Source organism: Cimex lectularius, unplaced genomic scaffold (genome assembly GCF_000648675.2).
Source record: "Cimex lectularius strain Harlan isolate CLEC.00 unplaced genomic scaffold, Clec_2.1 scaffold31, whole genome shotgun sequence".
In the NCBI taxonomy this organism is placed as follows: domain Eukaryota; kingdom Metazoa; phylum Arthropoda; class Insecta; order Hemiptera; family Cimicidae; genus Cimex; species Cimex lectularius.
In genome coordinates this window covers 1,159,661-1,180,726 of record NW_019392645.1, presented here as the reverse complement: position 1 = coordinate 1,180,726, position 21,066 = coordinate 1,159,661, and the positions used below count along the sequence as shown (strand labels likewise).

Here is a 21,066-nt window from a genome sequence, read left to right as displayed (position 1 = left end):
CACGACATTAAGTCTTAAAAACAAAGGCTAAAGGCCTTTAAGGTTAAAAAAAAAATAATTAAAGTGGCACTATTTTTTTTATTTTTAGTTATAAAATTGCTAGTAGAGAACACAATAAGAAAATATATTGATACTAAATTGTAAATAACATTGAAAAATCACAAATGGTTAAACGTACATTGAAATATTACTGTGAACTCAGTTATTACATCAGTATCACATGAAATAGTTTTAGTGCACCAGTTAGGCGTTTTCATTACAAATAGTAACCAAGAAAAGTTGGTTCGTTGAAAACAGAAAAAAAAAAATATTTACAAATGAACACATTAAGGAGGGACATAAGGAGGAGGCATTCTATAGGTTGGCGTCGGTTTTGGACGTGCAGAATCCCTGCTTGTTGTAAACGGAGGAGGAGGCTGGTACGGGGAGTCTTCCGTGTCTGATAGCAATGCAGTCGTGACTAAAGGTGAGCCTCGTTGATATTCGGGCGGAGGAAGTGGTGGTTTTTCTTCTTTCATTATAACCGGGCTTTTATTCGTAGGCTCTGGTCTTTCATCCAACTCGTCCTGAAATATGACTGGAATCCCCTTGCTACGAAACGTTTGCCTTTCATCTTCATCTCCTACAGACATTTTTCCTGTTCGCCTCCTTCGGTATAAAATGCATGCTACTAAACCGGCGCATAAGAGCATTACGGCGATTACGATTGCGGGTATCAATAATCCGATTATGTACTGTTCTCCTTGAGAAACTGCCGTCACATCACTGGTAGCCGTTTCTCCTCCATTTGGAGATATTTCAGTTAAAGCTCCCTGACAAAGGCCTGTGGGAGTCAGTCTTGCACCCAGAACTTGAAACTCTGGCAACATGAGCTGTATAACATGTGGTGTCACTTTTTCATCATCTCCAAGCAAAATCTGTAATTTAACATTCATTATTGAAATAAAACAATGAAACATGCTTTACACTGAGTTCTATGTGTTTAACTAAAGATTTCTCTGTAAATCTAAAAGTGATAAAAATAATTTAATGTACAAATTTTTGTTAATATTTGGCTGGAATTTCAATTTTCAGCCCTCTGGGTGACGATTTTTTAAAAATTTCTTGTCAGCCGACCAGCTGGTTGGAACACTTTGATTTTTCTGAAGGTCACCTGCACTGAACGCGTTATACCACAGAGATGGCCTTCAAGACAGCTCGTTTACTTATTTTCAAGATGATATTTCACCCTTTGTTAACCTTTCATTAGTTGCACCCGATTGGCAAGATGCAAAGTTAACATTTTTGTAATTTTACTACGAAAACAAACAAGGAATTCCTCCTCTTCCAAGTGCCTTCCTAACTTCCTCCAACTCACCAATCAGTGCACATATTGGACTAGCTCTGTTTATGGCAATACAACACAAAACACAAAACGTCCGATGCACCATGACTAAAGATTTTTTTTTTTTTTATCATGTTCTTTAATTATTTTTTACATTTATTCCAAGACCTGACAAGGTAAATTTAATTGCCTCGGATAATTTTCCTGAGTTCTTTGATGGAAAGATTGAATGCTATCTCAAAAACCTATACATTTTGAATGCACTTTGAAGGATGGAAAGTGGAGAATTTTAAGCTGATTTACCTTTCCCAGGTTTGTTATATTATTGCACATATATAAAATAAATTAGCTAACCTTTCTCAACTGAACGATTTCATTATCTGGGCAGAGATTGGTAGGAAGACTCTTGTTATGCCAAGTAATTACAGTCGAACCAGGCGTAAACCCACTCAAAACAATTGCATTTGTATTATGATCTTTGAATATGGCTGCTAATTTTTGCACGAATATTCTTTGGAGCGTTGGATTTTCCATAAAGATGCTATAATCAAGTGAGAGTTTCATACTGAACTCAACGTTGTACAAGATCCTTGGCGCAGGATGAACGTTAACAACCAATCCATCGTTAGTCGTGAGACCTTCTTTATCTTCACATATCTGAAATTCAATTATATATCAATAATAATTTTAGTAATCCGTATGTATTTAGTAGTCATAATTGATCATATTAATTATTTTAGTTAATTATATTTTTTATCTTATGTCTTGGTCGAGATGAAAAAGAGTGTCCTGCTCGTGATACTAGCTTTTTTATCTCGACCAACATCTTAGATAAAAAGTATAATTAATTACTATATTTTTTGTGTTAAATATTTAAAAAAAAAAAAAAAAAACTTTACCAATTGGTATTCAATTTGCCCAACATTAACAGGCATAGGGATACCATAAAATTCTTGATTTTTAACATCAAACTGTAACCAATGGCTGGGTGGAATTGGATTTCTATCGATGGTTACTAAAGAAAGTTTAAGCTGCCTAGTTCCCCCATCTTCTGGATCATAAAATGTATCCTGAAATATGACCAAATCCGTAAAAGTACCAAGGTAAAAATAAATCAATAGGAAAACTTAGTGAATTTTAAATAATAAAACAATAAATAAATTGCCACTTACATCAGGCACTGTAAAAACAAGAAGTTGGCCAACAGTTGCATTCAAATAATCGACTTGATTACGATTAACGGGTGGAAAATTTTCCTCTGGAAAAGGTACTTTTGGAAGTACACTTTTACATTGGCCTCTATCTTCCCAATCGATTCTATCGATTTTTATTTCATTCGCAAGTATACTTTGTAACCCGGTATTCTCATCCAACAATTTCTAAACAAAAAAAAGTTCTTAAAAATACACACATTTAGAAGTAGCCAAGTGGTCAGTCAATTTGATTTTCTCCTTCACAATTGATCATCGCATTCAATGAATTATTTATTTGGCTAAACTAAAGCCATTAACAAAGTTTTTTGTTTTGTTGGAGAGTGTATCATCTGAGGTTAAAGAAGGTGCAGCCTTGAGTCCCCTGCTTTTCTCCCTATTTTTAAATGATTTAGATGAGTGGATATGTATATTGGTGGGATTCAGATGGGGACCCTAAAAATCAAATTCTTATGCTTTGCTGATGATTGTCATTTGATGGTCCAACCCCTAGGAACTTCAATTCATGATAAACCCCTTCGAATTAAATATCGCTCTTTGAGGTCTGCCTATCAACTTTAAAAAAATCAAAAGCTACGGTTTTTAAAAATGAAAAATGGTTCTATGAGAAGCACCCTATCAAAGTCACCAATCAGATCACTACATCTTGATGGGAAAATAGCCAATTAGAGACAAGCTGTAAATGCAATTTGGAAGCAACTCTTTGGGGAAAGCTCGACAGCATTTTTTGCCAAAGTGAAAGTGTTTCAGTTATGCTAACAGACACTCTTATGTTTTGGTGCACAGATCTCGGGCGCTAAATAGTACTGTTGAAAAGTTCTAATGCAAGTTCTTAAAGAGAACTTAAGCTGTTTTCCCTTCCTTGCATCTGGAAAGCAGATGTGATTTGATTTTCTCCTTCACAATTAAATCGCATTTGGACTAATATACTAACGGTGGTGAGAATGCCAAATGACAAATGGCAAAAAATTATAGCACTGTACACAATGGAAAAGAACGTGTTAAATACTGGCCTTGTTCTTGCTATTGTAAATAGAAAAAAAGTTAATGCTTTACGAGTGTCTGTTGATAATGATGAGAAATATTTGCTGTATACAGAGCTTAATTTTGATTCAAAATACCTCTGTCTGGAGTCGCTAAACTTTAAATAAATTCAATTCATTATGAAAGCATGTGGCAAAGTTCTAAACCTGAGCATTATAAGACTTATGAGGAATTCAACTCTAACGAGGAACAATTTGTATCCTGTCATGTTTGGAGCAAATCAAGGATATCTTTCATTTTCTTAGTTAGACTGAAATATTTTAATTCAACTCTCACATGATAATTTTCTTAGTTTTCTAAATCTCAATTCTTTGAGTGTGCACTAGAGATCAGGTTTACAATCTGTTTAAAGAATAAGTTTTTATTCATTTCTTTGAAATATTATCGTACAAAATAAAATAATAATTAGTTTTTATTATGTCTGGTCACATTAAGGATTATATTGGGTTGTCCGGAAAATAATGCAGGATTTTAAGTTTTCATTAAAAAAAATCTATATAAAATATTCTGTTTACGTTTACAGGATTACTCATTTGTATGAATGTCAACACTTATTAATCCTCTTCCAAATGATATTGTTTGTTTACCTCTGTAGCATTCCGCTACTTGGAAATAATTCAGTCATCCTTATAATGTCAAAGCGAGAATTTCGTACGATTTTCTTTTACGAGTTTAAACTCGGCCGAAGCGGAGCCCAAACGGCTAGAAACATTAACCAAGTCTGGGGCGAGGGTTGTGTTAATGAGTGCACTGTGCAAAGGTGGTTTAAAAAATTTCGGGAGGGAGATTTCAGCCTTGAAGATGAAGAAGGTCGTGGAAGGCCTTCCTCTCTTAATGATGATGTTCTGCGATCAGTGGTGGAAGAAAACCCCAAAACAACTGTTCGAGAACTTGCAGAGCAACTCAAAGTCAGTAAAACGACCGTCGCTGACCACCTCAAGGCGATTGGAAAAGTGAAAAAACTCGAAAATTGGGTTCCACACTCATTAAACGATCGCCAAAAAAATCAGCGCTTTGATGTTTGTGCATCACTTCTTTGTCGAAACAAAAATGACCCATTTCTGGCCAGAATTGTTACATGTGACGAAAAGTGGATTCTCTACGATAACACTAGACGTTCTGGACAGTGGCTCGACAAAGGAGAAGCTCCAATACATTTTCCAAAGCCCCCAACTCATCAAAAAAAGGTAATGGTTACGGTATGGTGGGCTTCATTTGGTTTAATACACTACAGCTTCTTAAATCCTGGCGAAACCATCAATGCTGAATCATACTGTAACCAAATTAATACCATGCATCAGAAATTGGCAGTAATGAAGCCCTCTTTGGTCAATCGGAAAGGGCCCATTTTGTTGCATGACAACGCTCGACCACATGTGTCACGTGTAACGTCACAAAAATTATTGGAGCTTGGCTATGAAACTTTGCCTCACCCACCCTACTCTCCGGACCTCTCGCCTACTGACTACCATTTTTTTAGACACCTGGACCACTACTTACAACACATAATATTCAAAAATCAAACGGAACTGGAAAATGCATTTATTGACTTTATCAATTCTAAAAATTCTGAATTCTACTCAGACGGAATTAATAAGTTACCAACACGTTGGGAGAAATGTATTGAGAGTATGGGAAATTATTTTGATTAAAGAACATTGCTTTAAAGTAACTAGTTTCTTTTTTTTTGTTTAATACCAAAATCCTGCATTATTTTCCGGACAACCCAATAGTTTATATTTCATGTTGCAACTCTCCCGAATGGGCTTTTTCTTTTTGATACCTCTTTTGTTATGTACAATTGTACTTTGTTTAATAAAGACTTTAAGAACAAAAATAATAGTAAAATATATGTATATATTTATTTATTTATTAAAAAAAACTTACTTCGTATATCTGATCTATTGTAGTTGAAGAACAATCAGGCCTGACAAGAGAGTCATTTGTCCATGTAAAAACAATGGGATCGGTCGTTATTTTCAGTACTGTAATCTGACTGCTATTTGGATCAGACAGTGCTTTACTTATAGCATCGAGAAAACTAAGCTGCCATAATAAACTAATTTGTGTTGGTACGGATAAAAGTTTTGCGCTAATGGCATGATTTACAGTCCTCTTCCCTTTGTGGTTTTGTACGTTTACTTCGATCCTATCTCCTACGGTTAAATTTCCAGAATCTGTGGCATTCAGATAGAAGACCCACTTGGAAATATGCTCTTCTAGAGGCCTAAAGCAAATCAAATTTGTATAATTCGACAATTTATATATATATATACATATATAACTTTCATGTATAACACATCATACTAAGACTTACAGGGCAATAATTTCTTGGGTATCTTCTGAAAATTGTATCCAACTGTCTTCCCGTAAAGGCTCTCCGTCTTCTGCAAGTAAATGCACCCGGAGATTCCTTGTATTACCATCTTCTGGGTCGTTAAAAACGCTTTCAGGGATTTGATACCTGTGAATACATTAATAATTAATATGTTGATAATTTTTCAAAATATGTACAAATATAATGTATAACGGTTACTTAAGTGATTTTCCGGCAGTGATAAGTTTCTTTTCTAGCCTTTGGATTATCGACGGAGGATTGTTTTTTACATCGAAAAATTCATCTTCCCTAGTTTCTTCTATGTTCTTTTCTGGATTAAAGTCAGGTAACGTCGGTTCACTGGGTGCAATTGATATGGACCAAGATGAATTTTCATCGAGGGAGTCCGATGTTGAATTTATATCTTGCTCTCTGCCCTACAAAGGAAAAAATCCTTAAAATATCTCGAGCCCTTTCATCATTGATGAAGAATTCATTCAAATAAATAATTAAACAAATATTTATTAAGCATGCAGTGTAAGTGATAATTGATTAATAATCATGATTATTAAAAAAAGACAATCATAATTTTTAATTCTAACAATTAACACAGCAAACATGTAAACATACTGAACTGGCTGCTGCAGCTAACATAATACTTTTCGCATATTGGACTGCCTGAATATAAGTTTAAAAAATTAAAATACTACAAAAATACATGCAAAAAACTTTCTTTTAGACATTAAAAAAAAGTAAATCTAATAATATATTGCAAAAGTCGTGAAAAATACATACAAATTAACAACCTAAGAGAAAGTAATATAAAAATTTAAACTACACTAAGCCAACAAAAGTACGCAATGGTCTTAGCATTTTATTTCTGTTAAATTAACCCTTTTTAACTAAAACTTTACCGTTTTTTTTACTTCAAATTAACTTTTTTTAAAATAACTCTTTCTTTAAAGCATTAAAAAACTAAGGAAATAATATGAAATTACAAGGATATGAAGTAAATTCATGTATATGTAAGATTTTTTTAAAACACAAATTGAGACCTTATATAAAATACCACATGAAAATTAATTAAAATTAAGAATTCTATAAAATTAAATGATAAATAAACAAATAAAGTATAAAACAAATTGCTCTTCTAATAATTCTTTTTTTCTAATATAAAATAATTGGTCTATAAAATAATTATTTTATTTTTTAACTTAATACAGGAATCTTTTGTTTTTATATTTAATTTTTATTATTATTAATTGAATATGGTTTTTAAGACCAATTATTTTATATTTGAAAAAAAATCTCTCATTAATAATGGAAAAGAGATCTTTTGTTTTTATATTTAGTTTTATATAATTTTTAATTCTAATTATCATATGGCTTTATATAAGCCCAATTATTTTATATTAAAAAATATATACATAATAATGATTATTTGGAGATCGAGAACCAAATAATCATTAATTAACGGTCACTAAATAATACACATATACAATTTTATTTCCCATAGTTATTTTTCATACCATCGAATTGTATGGTATCTAATTGTTATATGTTTTAATGGTTTAAAGAAAGGGTAATTTGAAAAAGCAGGGTTCATTTTTTCGTTGAAAGAGTTAATTTGATTGAAAAAGGCTATACATTAATTTAGAAAAAAAAAAAATTCTACGCGATGCAAGCAATAAAATTAAGCAGAACGATTGCACTGATTGAAAATTACCACGGCTGAATCAGTAGGAAAAGGAGGTGAAGTGGGTGTAACGACCGAAGAAGATGCTGTCGGAAGAATTTCACTGCTCACTATTTGATCAACTTGTACACTTGTTAAACCAGGCCTCTCAGGAATCTGGAGATGTTCAAAAACCGTGTTCATTTGAGGCGTATTCGATGTGTTATAAAAATTTCAAAAGTAAACACATAAAAGAATGTAAAAAGCTTTTTCAATACATATAAACAAAATTCAATTTTGAGTTTATTATGATTATTTGTACTTCAGTATTTTTAAAATGTTGGTTATAAATTTGTCATAGAAAATACACTTTAGTCAGATATCATTATAGTAAAATTGACTAAAGCTGATGTTTGTAAGGTTCATTTTAATACTGTAGTTCAAAACAGTACAATGTTTTAACCAGCACTATATCTTAAAAATGATATTTTACAATCGTTAAAAAGAATTTAATGTGCAGATACAGTACAAACAGTACTGTGATTTATAGCATTTTTAATCAAAGCTTATTTACACAGTTTAACATTTTCACTAGCAATATTCATACCTCAATAGACTTCATTAATTATGATATTATCAATGTGCAAGGTTATTTACGTACAATATTTTATGATATAGAAAATAATTACCCATAAATGTTCTCCAAGAAAAAAATAAAACAGGTACTTAAAAAAAATCCAATCCATATCACAATGTATATAAAAGTGTGTGTATGCACATTACTATACCATGTAGACAGTTTAGTGTTAACTGATTACTGATCGATTGTATTTTAAATATAAATAACAAGTGGCTATTAGTGAAGGACATTTAATCCAACATATTTAGTTAATTATAACTGTTAATGAGTGTTTATTTACACGTTTTAAGCTATTGATTTGCCCTTTAATTTACTTAATTGTCAACATGTTTTTTTAATTAATAACAATTAACAGCAATGAAAACCTTATTATAGAATCAGTGACAACTTTCAAAAATAAATTTTTCCATCACTGAACCAACCAGACAATAAAGTGAGTTGTAGAAAGATTTTCAGAGTAAGCCTGAAGGTACGAGAAGAAATTTTACATAATAATCACACTAAGTAATTCTTTTTTGCTTTATGTAACCGTTTTACTAATTGCAAAATTTAAAATTAAACAGAACTACCTTTTAGTAAATGTGGCCACTATAAAAAAAATATTAATCGGTGCTTGTCATTTTAATTGTAAACCAAAATAGTTTAATCAAAAAATGAATTGCGACTTTGAGCGGACAGCCAATTTATTAGAATATCCGGTGTAAAAATAGAATTTCACTAAAATAAGAATATTTATAAATATTTTGAACGATTTTGACAGTATGCATAACAAAAGTTTAAATTTTTTTAAAAATAATCATGAAATTCTCTCGTAACAACGCGTCTTGAGGATTTTACCAATCAACCTTGCCCAGATATCCCACCCAGGCTAGCATCTCTGGGTACAGAGACAAGTTATCTTGTGTACAGGCTTGTATGCTCCCTAGGGCAACTCACTCCCTGGGCTCAAAGACAAGTTATCTCGTTAAGGCTTGTATGCTCCCCAAACCCAGTGACGAGTGATCCCGTTCTCTTGGTTTTTTACCTTTTAGGAACCCTAGTTGAACAATTATGGCACTATTGGGCTGATGTATCCAATGGGTAGCAGACCTCCCACACTTCCTGTTGTCATCACCAACAAATCTAAATTAACATTTCTCCCACTTCTGCTCACAATCTGGCAAAATTGGGATAAATTCCTTTTTCTTGAAAGCCATTCAGCCACAATATTGGGAATGTCCTACTTTCGTCAACCTGCCTTGCCCAACCATTTCTTTACCCTTCCCTACCATCTAAACTATTGTCTTTCTGATTTTTTGCCTCTTTTCTGCTACACAACCTGTGTTTTAGTTTTACACTTTGGGAATATATTTTTGTTTTTGTTGTCCTTATTTATATGTATTTATTGTTTTATATATTTTTTTTAAACTCTGAACTTGTATGTATGTACATGCATGAGTAGAGTTGAGCTAAATAAGTCAGTAATCAATGTTTATTTATTTATGTTTTAAAATACATAATGAAGACTTTTTGAGTAAAATAAATTTTCACTTACAACTTGGATTCGTTTTTTCCTTAAACTCTTTGTAAAGTATATCTGAGGAATGTACAGTCAAATTTTGAATGGAATTGGTGCAACAGACAAGAAGTAAGGCGAATACTTTGAAGTGTAATGCATAATACAAAATAAATCAGATTGGGAGGGGGGTCAAGTAGCGGCTGAGGCTATAGGCATGGGTACGTATTTTAGTATACAAAAATCAGTCCTCAAAAGGTTAAAAAACTAAATTTACATGATACATTATTGTGACATAGTGTAATTAACCTGTATCTATGTCAATTTTTCTTCCGTGAATAATCTGGTAATCACATTCTTCGACTTTCTTAACTTCTTTGTTTTGGCTGGAATGGCCATTCTTGATAGTTAACCAAGAGATCCAAGTTTGAGTTGGTTGGATTTCATGCTTCAGTTTATGTATATATATATATATTTTTTTACAATTTCTCTTATATCTAAACTCTATTAAAACACAGCCAAGGTACTGCTTGATATGAGATTTTGGGCCCTTTAATTTTTATGGATTGAAAGCTATGTTACTCTCCAAGGCCTATTTTTCCAGATGTATTAATGCTATGATTGGGGGGCTGCATCGGTTAAGGCACATGGTCCTCATCACTGTAAGCTAAAAGGCCCAGGTTCGAATCCAGCGGTCCTGCATTTGAACCCAATGTACTTACAAATTTTTTTTTTTTTTTTTTTTCAATTACACCAGTACCCCAAAGGCTGATATGACCCCCAACTGTTGCAAACCCTCATTTAAAAAATAAATAAATAAAAAAGTGTTATACATCATTTTATTCCGGAACACTGGGCTTGTCCTGAGGGCATCCAATGACTTATTCTTGGGTCACACAGAAATATGATAGCATCAAGAGGTAGAAATTTATTGGACATATATTATTTATTAGAATCTTGGGCCATGTCGAATCAAAGGCTCTTGTCATTACACAAATTAGCAACACAGTTTTATTTTAGGCCTGAGTTTTAACAAATTTTATCTACAAAATTGGTAACCTTTGTAGAGCATCTACTGTACTGTGTTGTCTATTCGATAATAATATTTTGTTGTTTTCCTTGTCCTATAGATTATAAACCAGCTAAACAATGTACCATATTAAAAAATAATAATAAATAAATCATCAAATTCTGTATTTACTATTATATTATAATTAATTAAGGTTTTTTTAGTCGAGATAAAAAGTCAATGGCACGAGCAGGATTCGAACCCACGATCTTCGGCTTGATACGCCGCTGCTCTACCACTTGAGCTATCGTGACCTCGATTCACTCGGACACCAACTTCCCATCTCAACCGCAGCTCTTGAATTTTCCCTCCTTTTTGCCATTTTTCATTAATTATAATATATTGATTGGTTAAGCGGACCACGAAATTAGTGACTTTAATGAATTAAAAATGAAGTATACTTCACTAAAGCTCTCCGTGGCCATTTCATTTGTCGCCGAGAATCAAATTCGATTACACGACATTTGAAAAATGGCAAAAAGGAGGGAAAACTCAAAAGGTGGGGTTGGGGTGGGGAGTTGATGTCCAAGTGGATCGAGGTCACGATAGCTCAGGTGGTAGAGCTGCAGCGTATCTAGCCAAAGGTCATGGGTTCGAATCCCTCTCGCGCCATTGACTTTTTATCTTGACTAAAAAAACCTTAATTAATTATAATATATTAATTGGTAAGCGGACCACGAAATTAGTGAATTTACTATTATAATTGATGATATTACTTGTCTAAAATCTGCTGAAACTTAATAAAATAAATAAATCTGTTAAATTAACCTTTAAAGTAGTCATATGCACATATTTTTGTGCGTGTAAAATTGACCTGTACTTACATAAGTCGGGGTGGACAGGGTATACATATTAGTTAAACTTTCTAATGCACTCCTATGATGCCTATGACGGTGTGATGAAGAAGATGACGGTTCGTATAATGGGGAAGGGTTAAATGGAAATATTGGAGTTTCTGTTATAGCGACAATTATTCTTGATGGAATATCTTCAATGTTGTCGTCCGTAAAATCGTTCGAAGAGTATGGTGTTAATGTTGGTGTTGGATCGACTTGAAAAGCTGGTGTCTCGTTTAAAGTGATCATTTTAGGAGTGTTGTTTTCATCGTGAGAATGGGGCTTTCCGTTTATCTAAAAACCACAAAACCAAGGCAAACAAATTAGTTAAAATAATTCTGAATTTATTCAGTTTTATATTAAAAAGCTAAAAGTGGTGTTACGTTGTTAATATTAAAACTTAAAAAAAAAAAAAGGAATAAATACCTGTCTTCGTTTTCTAAAATCGCTCTCTTCTTTGACAAGTTTCCAGCCAATCACTGGACGCTGAATAACTTCCGCAAGAGTACCATCTTTAGCTGCCACTTTTACATTTGCAACTAAATGCTTAAGCTTATTCCAAATCTTTCCATTGCACCCAACCTAAAAATAAAAAGTTCACAAGAAAAATTAATTTGTCAATAAAAGCTAATATGAACATCCTACTTCTTTTTATAACTGACACTTCAATTTCCAACAGTTAGCTGTGAGAATTGACTAGCACAATATTTAATTTTTTTTTTTTTTTTTTAATGGTTATTGCTTCACATATTACACAGAGCACAGTAGGTGACAATCATATATAAAATATATTTTATATAATTTTTTTTTTGGGGGGGGGGAGGAGAGGAATGTGAAAAAAAGACCAGGGATGACGGTGGCATTTGAACCAATGACCACGGAGTCTATCAGCTAAGAGCATAACCACTCGGCTACTGCAGTCCTTTGGAGATAGTCAGATCTCATCTCATTCAAATCTAATTAATATATTTGAAAATTATTTAAGTTAAGCACTTGGTGGATTTTTCACCAACACTAGTAACATGCTGTCTATCATTATATGGTACTACCTATTTTCCTAAACAAAATCGTTATTGTTAAGCTTCAAAGGCTCAATTTTTAAATTTATTTAGGAACACTATTTATAAGAAGAATAAGTAAATTATAAGTCGCTCATTCTATTGGATTGTTTTCAACGTTAGTCCAACTGGGCATAATAAAAATAAAAAAATACTGTAAGTTAAAACAGAGAGTATTTAACAATAAAAAATTTAACTTGGCCATTTTGGTCAGGATATCCTTGATGTACCTGTCGGTCTTCGTTTTACAAACCACCACTGAACATAGAGAAAAATCCCTTAAGTACATCTTACAGATTAAAATGATCAAAAATAACCAAATGTTTATGCCCTTTGAATTTTAGACCAGGAGGCTCGCGTTTGGTCTTATTTTGCCTCGACGTGTCCCAGTTTTGAAATAACATTTGATAAAGGACCATATTGTTACAGTTCATTTTGCTTGTCCCAATCGTTTTGGGATGTTTTGTTGTTCGTAACTTTGTCATGACATCTGGCTAATCATCATAGCTAAAATTACAAACATTGGAGAGTCCGGTGGAAATTCAAATTCTTATTCGAAGAATTCAGGTAAGGAAATCCATCGTCCTGCTTTCTACCAAGAGGTTTTCACACTCCTTATACTCCCTTACCTGCAGGGTAACTTCTCAGTAAAGAACATCCGACCTGAAGTGATTAAGATTCAAATAATCACTAAGACACATTTTGAAATACAGTCCACTTTTAGCTAAAATACCAAATGTCCCTGAGAATTTCAAGAAGAAAATCATGCGGAACTGTAAGGTCATTTAGGTCCGTATTTACTTGCGGGTTTGTTGAAATATTCAAACACATTTCAGCATTGCGTCATCTTTAGTGAGGAACTTCCTAGTCTTCATTGAAGTTATGTTCCTCACTGAAGATTGTGCAATGCCGAAACGCGTTTGAATATTTCAACAAACCTGTGACTCTATGCTGGTTCAGTATGAATTCACCGACTCGCAGACTAAAACCCATCGTATACTAGTCTATTTAAAATAAATAAACATATAAATAAATGTTAATGGTTAAAATAGAATAAAATAATATACTAGGCAAATGCTTTTCTCTGTATTTACCTGCCACTGAATGATCGATGAGCTCTGTGATTTTCTGGTTATCACATTTCCAGGTCCAGCATCTATCACTGCATCGTTCAGATCATTTAATATTTCATTTTTTGCACTCAAATGTCCCAAATAAATAGAACCCTTAAAGAAATAATTTTGTTTATAAAAGTTTTTATAAATGTTACAAATTCATAATTTATGGCTTGTTTACAAGGTTATTTTTAACAGTATAACTTCTTTTGAAGGTTATATTTCACTTATTACATAATCATTGTAATTTTTGTAAATGATTAATTATACACAATTGTTCAAAATGAAAAATTTACGTCACAGACAGGATTCAAACTCACAATCTTCAGATAAATACTACGGTGCTTTACCATTTGAGCCACTGTGACTTCGATTGCCCATGCTTCAAACTTCTCATTTCTATTTCCCATTTTTATTCCAATTTGTAAGCAAACTACGGCTTCATGTAGATGTACATTTTTTATTAACAATTGTACTACATCAGGACTACCCAGCCTGTGCATCAACCTTGCATGGTCTATCCTTAATTGGATGAGGATGACCCTTCTACGAGTCAGATCCTCTGAGGGCCATCTATTGACAGTAATCTTGATACGTGAGAGCCCACCGAAGCTGCCACTTTCTTTTAATCATGGTTTTTATTGCATTCATATGGTTAAGCCCAGATGTTGGGATATCCCAACTTTAGCCACTTTGTCTGCCTTTTTGTTACCCTCCAGACCTATGAGTACGCAGACGACATCCACCATTGTGATGAGACCATATACTTCATGGTATCTCTCGAATAAGAATACAAGAGGGTTGACGGATAGCAGTAACCGTGCTGAGGTAGTAGGCGTAGACTAGGTAGGCAAAGTCGCCATCACCTCGAATCATGCCACAGTGGGACATGAGTGATGATAATTAGACACACCCATGCCATACAGAGTGCATGCCATAATTTCGCCAGTTTTATACCCATTTGTGAAGATAAGGCAAAAAACGGTGTACCTTAATCTAAGTTCCAAGAACTTAGCCTGATAAGGGTTCAAGAAGGTCATTACATTATAAGCTATATGTACTGTAGAACAACTGAAATGTATGTGGTTTTATGCAGAATCCCAGTGAACATAAAAATTGTTTTGCTTTAACATAACAATTCCTGGCCACACTTTACATACAAAGCATAACCTTTCCAAAACAAGTGAAATTAAAAAAAGCCAATCTCTTCAGAATACCACCGTTTTGAACAGTGACCCACTTCCTTTAAAAATAAATGTTTCAAATATTAGATTATATTTAAAATGGAGTAGACGACTTTGTAATCAAAACTGTAAGAGATAAAAAAGTAGAGGTAAATTTAAGATATCCAGCAGCTGGAATTTAGATGACAACTATATATTTGGGTAATTTCTTGGTTAATTAATTAATTATTTTTAAAATCATCCTTAAAATATACACTTACAACTTCTAGATTAAAAAATCCTGCAATGTTCTTTATAATGAGTACTCTTTCTTTAGGATTTATGTGATGAAAGTTGGCATCTAAAACTAAAGCAAGGACTGTTTTTTCTTCCAGGTGTTTACAGTATTCCTAAAAAATATGAAAATTTAAGATGAGCTTTAAGAAAAATTTTAAATACACTGTTTTAAAAATTAATTCAAAACATTTACAAACCTTGTTATAAAGCATAGAATTAGACTTTGAAAGAACTTCAACGGCAAAAATATCTTTTACATTACTGTGAAAATCTTCGTCGTAGGCCTTAACAGTGATATAATGCTCTCCTAACTGTTCATCCGTTGCAACTCCCTCCAAAATGCCTGATTTTTCATGAAATGTTAGCCAAGAAGGCAGAGATCCCTCCTTTTCACTATATGCCTAAAATATATATATTTATTATATATATAAAAGTCTACATTTATAATTATCAAATTTATAAATCTAGAATCACTTGAAAGAAAATCACTTTTAATGATAAAGAAATTACTAAGGCATCAGATAAACAATATAATTGTAGCGTTGTAAAAAATCTTTTTATTTTCTAATACCTTAAATCGTGCAATATTCCCCTCAAATGCAGTCTTTGGTATCTGGTAATGAAATAAATGTCCAACTTGTGCCGTCGTGTCCGGAACTCCCCACAGCCTTTGCAGAGGGTTATGCTTTATTTCTTCAAATCCAAAATCATCCTGGCTTATTATCAAAGTAGGAACAATCAAAATAAAAGTCCAAAAATAATATAAAAAATCCATGTTAGTTCTCTGAACTTTCCTAAAAATGGAAAAAAAAAGTTAAACATCAATTATGCGCAAAGAGGAAAAACGCCAAACTGGCAAAAGCCACAAACTTAACAAAAGTTACACGCTTACAGATAAATGAAAATAACCAAATATAAAAATCAATAATCCAATAATTGAACATTGTATAATATTTGTGCAGTTGCAAAAGTAGTTTCAAGTTCAAAGTTGTTCAATTGTAAACATCGTCGATAAGTTTACAATTTTAATATGCAAATCAATTAATCAATTTTTTTATTTATTGAGTGTTATTCTATTAACCTGTGTATTGCATAGTTTCTGTTTAAAAAATAAACGAAGTAATTTTCTTTTTGTTTTTTAGGATTTGAAATATTTCAAATGAGAGATATAAAAGTGGCAGAGTCTGTTAAAATTTTTGACTCATTTTTGACACGCCTAGATAATCAAGGAGTAAGTCCTGGCACAGCCCATGGAATTTTAGTACTTAATAATTTGGAAAAATTAATAAAAGCCTCTACTAAATTCTATAAAAGTTTTCTTTCAAGACTCACAAGCAATCTTTGATCAATTTAACACTCTAAAATTTTAAAATTAGTTCATGTAAACATACTATAATACAATGTTATGCTTCATATCTTATCTGCATGTCTTGAAGTGTTTATTGAACAGAAATCCGGTCCAAAAATAGTGTGTTTTCACAATTTACCTAAATTCAGTGACCATTGCATTACTGTATTAATACTACTGAGATTTTATTTCTATTCAGATATTAAAGATCATATTCTATGAACGATGAAACAGGCCATAAAAGTTTAATTGTTAATTTTTCAAAAATGATATATTGTTACTCTGAGACAACTGTTGCTATAAACAACTTTCGGCATGATAAACAAAATTTGTTTTTTAAATGCTCCCCCTATAAAGCATATTTTGAGTATACTGCTTACAAGTTTACAACTTGAAAAATATACATGCCAAAAGCACTCTCAGTAAAACAATATTTAAATTTCTTGTGGGATACTTTTTTTGGTTAATAACAATTACATTTTTAAGAAGTTATATAAGATATTTAAGAGTTACAGAGACTAACTTAAAATCTTTTTTTATGTTTTCAGGAGACTAAAAACTTTAAAATTTTTTAAAAATTAATTTTACTTTTTATCGAAGTTCTTGGTTGAAATGTAAAAATTAGTGACACGAGTGGGATTCGACGACCTTTGGCTCAATATGCCGTGCTCTAACCTCTTGAGCTACATTTTTCATCTCAACCAAGACCTTAGATAAAAAGTATAATCAATTAAAATAATTAATTTGGTCAATTATGACTACTATGACTATTTGGAGAAAAAAAAATTCACGCTAATAAATTACATTTACACTCCAGAAGTCACTCACTCACCCCAGAGTGCTGGATTTGCTTAGGGTGGGGTTGAACCCACTCCATTCACGTTAATAAATTACATTTATTCTCCAGAAGTCACTCACTCACCCCAGAGTGCTGGATTTGCTTAGGGTGGGGTTGAACCCACTCCATTCACGTTAATAAATTACATTTATTCTCCAGAAGTCACTCACTCACCCCAGAGTACTCTATATTCCTCAGGGCAGGGCTAAACAGCCCATTCCTTTCACCCTAATAAAATACATTTATTCCAATAAATTAACGCAAAACACAACACAGAAACACAATATAAACAATGATACCTCAGGTTGTCAACTAATGAATTGAAACAAGACATAAACACTGGAAACATAAAATTCTGGTCACATTCACTCTCAAATAATAGTAATAGTCAATATTTCTAGAAGCAAACACACAACATTCTTGTTAATAAGTTACTTTTACTCGCTAAACATCACACATTCACCCCAGAGTACTCGATATTCCTCGGGGCGGGGTTAAACAACTCATTCCTTTGATGCTAATAAATTGCATTCAAACAAAGACACAACACAAACACACATAGACATTATATACATTTAAAAATCCCTAATGCACTGAGGTACTGGAACAGCGGTTCGTGCCTGCCCTTTTGCCCTAAGACTACGCACAGGTCTGACAATGTACCAAAATATTGCCTATAAATGTCAAGCCTTCTATCCTGACCCGTCGTTCTTGTAAGACCTATGCGTAGTCTTGTCAGTATGGCCTTTTCCCTTTTCATCCCGATCAACATGGACCAGGGGGCTGACGTTTTCCTTAACCACAATTTGGCAGAGTTATTTCTATTTTTACAAGCCATTTACTAATTTGATTGTTCTTTTACCTTCAAACATTACAGGCGAAAATACATCATTTTTGAGCCCTAGAGGTAAATTTATCAGAGAGAAAACTATGTCATAGATCGACTTCCCGTGGACCGCGGCTTTGCGACAGTCGTTAAAATAATTGAAAAGATAAAATAAGACAAGACAAGCCCGAGTTCCGTCGATAAAATTCTAATTGGAAAAATGAATAATAATTACATAATAGAAGATAATGATAATTGGGCGGATATAAATACAACAGATACCAAGAGGATCGTTGAAGATGTTATTTCTGACTTAAAATTCTGGCCGGTAAAGGTCGCCGATGAAGTACTCGATCCCTTCGACAAAAATTGAACTTAGCAGAAGAAAGAAAGGAAAACACTTACCTTCGAATCATTAAATGCTCATGCCGGAAAAATCTCAAGTAATGATTTATCGAAGATTAAGACACATCGTTGTATTATAAAATTTAAAATCAAAGGAACGGACCTTTCCGAGCCCAATTTGAGTCAACTGTCCTTCAGCATGCTGACGTTTTTTGGCGGCCCTTTGAAAAAATATTTACAAACGGCGAGAAAACAACCTTAAATCTAAGAAAACTAAAAACTAAAAGGTTAACTAGACGTTGATTGTTTATCTGACATGGGGATGGATTAGACTGGAGAAAGGGATAAATCTGCAGTTTCGACTCGTGTTCGATAGATGGAGAACGTCTTCAGGAGGCAAGCCGCCAATTTACAAAACTTCAAAGAAGTCTGGGAAGTTGGTGTAAGGTAAAAATGGAAATACGCGCATACAGTCGACTCTCGTTATCCGCGATTTCACTCTTCCGCGGATCCCACGAACAATCTTGGGAGAATGATTTGGAAGAATTGGAAGAACTCAGCGATTCCACCACAAATGAGGATGAAGAGGATAAAATAGAAGAAAATCAGGAACTATAAAAAAAGGATTTGGAGAAATCTTTCCATTAGCTAAAAAGTTGAAAGACAAAAATCATAGAATATGATACAAGAGTGGAACGAAGCATCAACGTAACACGACTGCGAAGTCAAGCAATGGGCCCATTCAAACAAAAGAGCAACTTTTGTTGATTCAACCGTTTTTATCTTCAATTTAACTTTTTCAGATTTCAAACCAACCTTTTTTTATTTTCAAACTCACTTTTTCAAATTTCACACCAACCCCTTTCATCTTCAAATTAACCTTTTTTAAATTCCAAATTAAGCCTTTTTATCTTCCAACTAACTTTTTTAAGATTTCAAACGAACCCCCCTTTATCTTCAAATTAACCTTTTTTTTAATTTCAAACCAACCCTATTTACCTTCAAATTAAATTTTTTAAATTTTTAAATCAACCCTTTTTATCTTCATATTAGCCTTTTTTGATTTCAAACCAACCCTTTTTTTAAATTTCAAATTAACCATTTTTATCTTAAACCTTTTTTAGATTTCAAACCAACCCATTTTATCTTCAAAGTAACTTTTTAAATTTTAAATTAACCCATTTTATCTTCAAATTAATTTTTTATAGATTTCAAACCAACCCTTTTTAACTTAAAATTAACCCTTTTTATCTTCGAATTATCTTTTTTAATTTCAAATTATCCCTTTTTAATTTACAATTAACCTTTTTTTAATTCACTCTTTTTAGCTTCAAAAGAACTATTTTTCATGTCAATGTAACCATTTTAACATCAAATTAATCCAATATTTAAGTTTTATAAAAAACTTTAGATATGAAACAAATATAAGCATGTAAAGTTGAAATTCCTGTACATATGCACACTATTTAAACATAAAATAATTTATAAGTCAATTATTTACAATTAATTAAAAGTTTTACCACACCAGACCGCATCTCACGACCTCTAAATAATCATTAACTAACGGTCATTAAAGTAGCTCGAGCGGGATTCGAACACACGACCTTCGGCTAAATACGCCGCTGGCTTTTTTATTTCAACCAATACCTTGCATAAAGATTAATCAATTAAAAGAATTTTGCCAATCGGACCACGAAATATAATGGATTTATATTTAATTTATATAAATTTTAAGTTTAATTGTAATTTTGGGGTCTTTGAGTCAATGTTTAATATTTACATAAACAAAATTCGCAAATGTACAGGAATTTCACTTTTCACGCTTATATTTCGTACCATCTGCTAAGTTTTTTTAAATGGTTTTGAGTAAGAGTTAATTTGAAGTTGAAAATGGTTAATTTGATGGTAAAAAAAAATTATATTTTTCAAACGTCAAAAGTGTTTTATATTGAGCCAATTTTTTTTCTCTTTTTTTTTACGATGAAGTTCTATATTTGAACTAAGTTTGTTTTGTCTCTGACTGTGGAGATGGTTATTCATTTAATGATGGTTAATTTATTCATTCGATTTTTCTATCGATAAACTTCCTTGGTAGAAGTGACAAAAATATACACCCACTTTTTTCTAATCGAGAAAAGCTTTCTAGTCAAATAAAATTTTTTTGATGTTTTTGCTGGACCTGAAAAAATTAAACCGACAAATTAAAGTTTTTGACATTTTTTTTTGTCCAAGTCAATGATAAAACTATTTTGTTCTCGTATTGAAATGTGTTTAGATGTTTTTTCGTGTGGTAAGTTGTTTTTTGGTAATATGGAAACGACGACTTACAATTTTAAATTTCCAGAGCTCTATTCACGAGTCGGAAAAAAATCCATGTTTAATGTGAAAACATGTTTAATTCACAATTATGACGCACCGATCCGGTGCAGAAGTGGCGTCACCTTGACGCGGTTGGAAACGATCTG

The 21,066-nt window shown here is 32.6% G+C and overlaps 1 protein-coding gene across 4 annotated transcripts; it reads right to left on the bottom strand.

Moving 5' to 3' along the window:
* Window positions 1-95: 95 nt before the first annotated feature.
* Window positions 96-21,023, bottom strand: LOC106670455 (dystroglycan). 4 transcript variants are annotated; one of them, XM_014400818.2, is made up of 15 exons: window positions 20,930-21,023; window positions 15,816-16,038; window positions 15,442-15,645; window positions 15,229-15,357; window positions 13,764-13,895; window positions 12,038-12,193; window positions 11,600-11,905; window positions 7,623-7,748; window positions 6,116-6,333; window positions 5,897-6,043; window positions 5,467-5,806; window positions 2,497-2,703; window positions 2,224-2,394; window positions 1,679-1,981; window positions 96-917 (listed from the first exon to the last, which is right to left on the bottom strand). In XM_014400818.2, the coding sequence occupies exons 2-15, from the start codon at window positions 16,017-16,019 to the stop codon at window positions 327-329; spliced, it is 3,234 nt and encodes a 1,077-aa protein (XP_014256304.1). In that variant the 5' UTR covers window positions 16,020-16,038; window positions 20,930-21,023; the 3' UTR covers window positions 96-326. The 4 variants fall into 4 exon arrangements, with proteins under 4 accessions (XP_014256304.1, XP_014256302.1, XP_014256303.1 ...); XM_014400816.2 differs by lacking the exon at window positions 20,930-21,023 and adding an exon at window positions 18,662-18,939; XM_014400817.2 differs by lacking the exon at window positions 20,930-21,023 and adding an exon at window positions 18,293-18,416.
* Window positions 21,024-21,066: the final 43 nt, after the last annotated feature.

What these genes read in the sequence shown, in the direction of transcription:
- LOC106670455 (XM_014400816.2), bottom strand. An exon ending in ATTCTATGCTTTATAACAAG is followed by an intron (nt 15,358 to 15,441) that starts GTTTGTAAATGT and finishes CATATTTTTTAG; the next exon opens with GAATACTGTAAACACCTGGA. An exon ending in CAATAGATCAGATATACGAA is followed by an intron (nt 2,704 to 5,466) that starts GTAAGTTTTTTT and finishes TTTTTTGTTTAG; the next exon opens with AAATTGTTGGATGAGAATAC.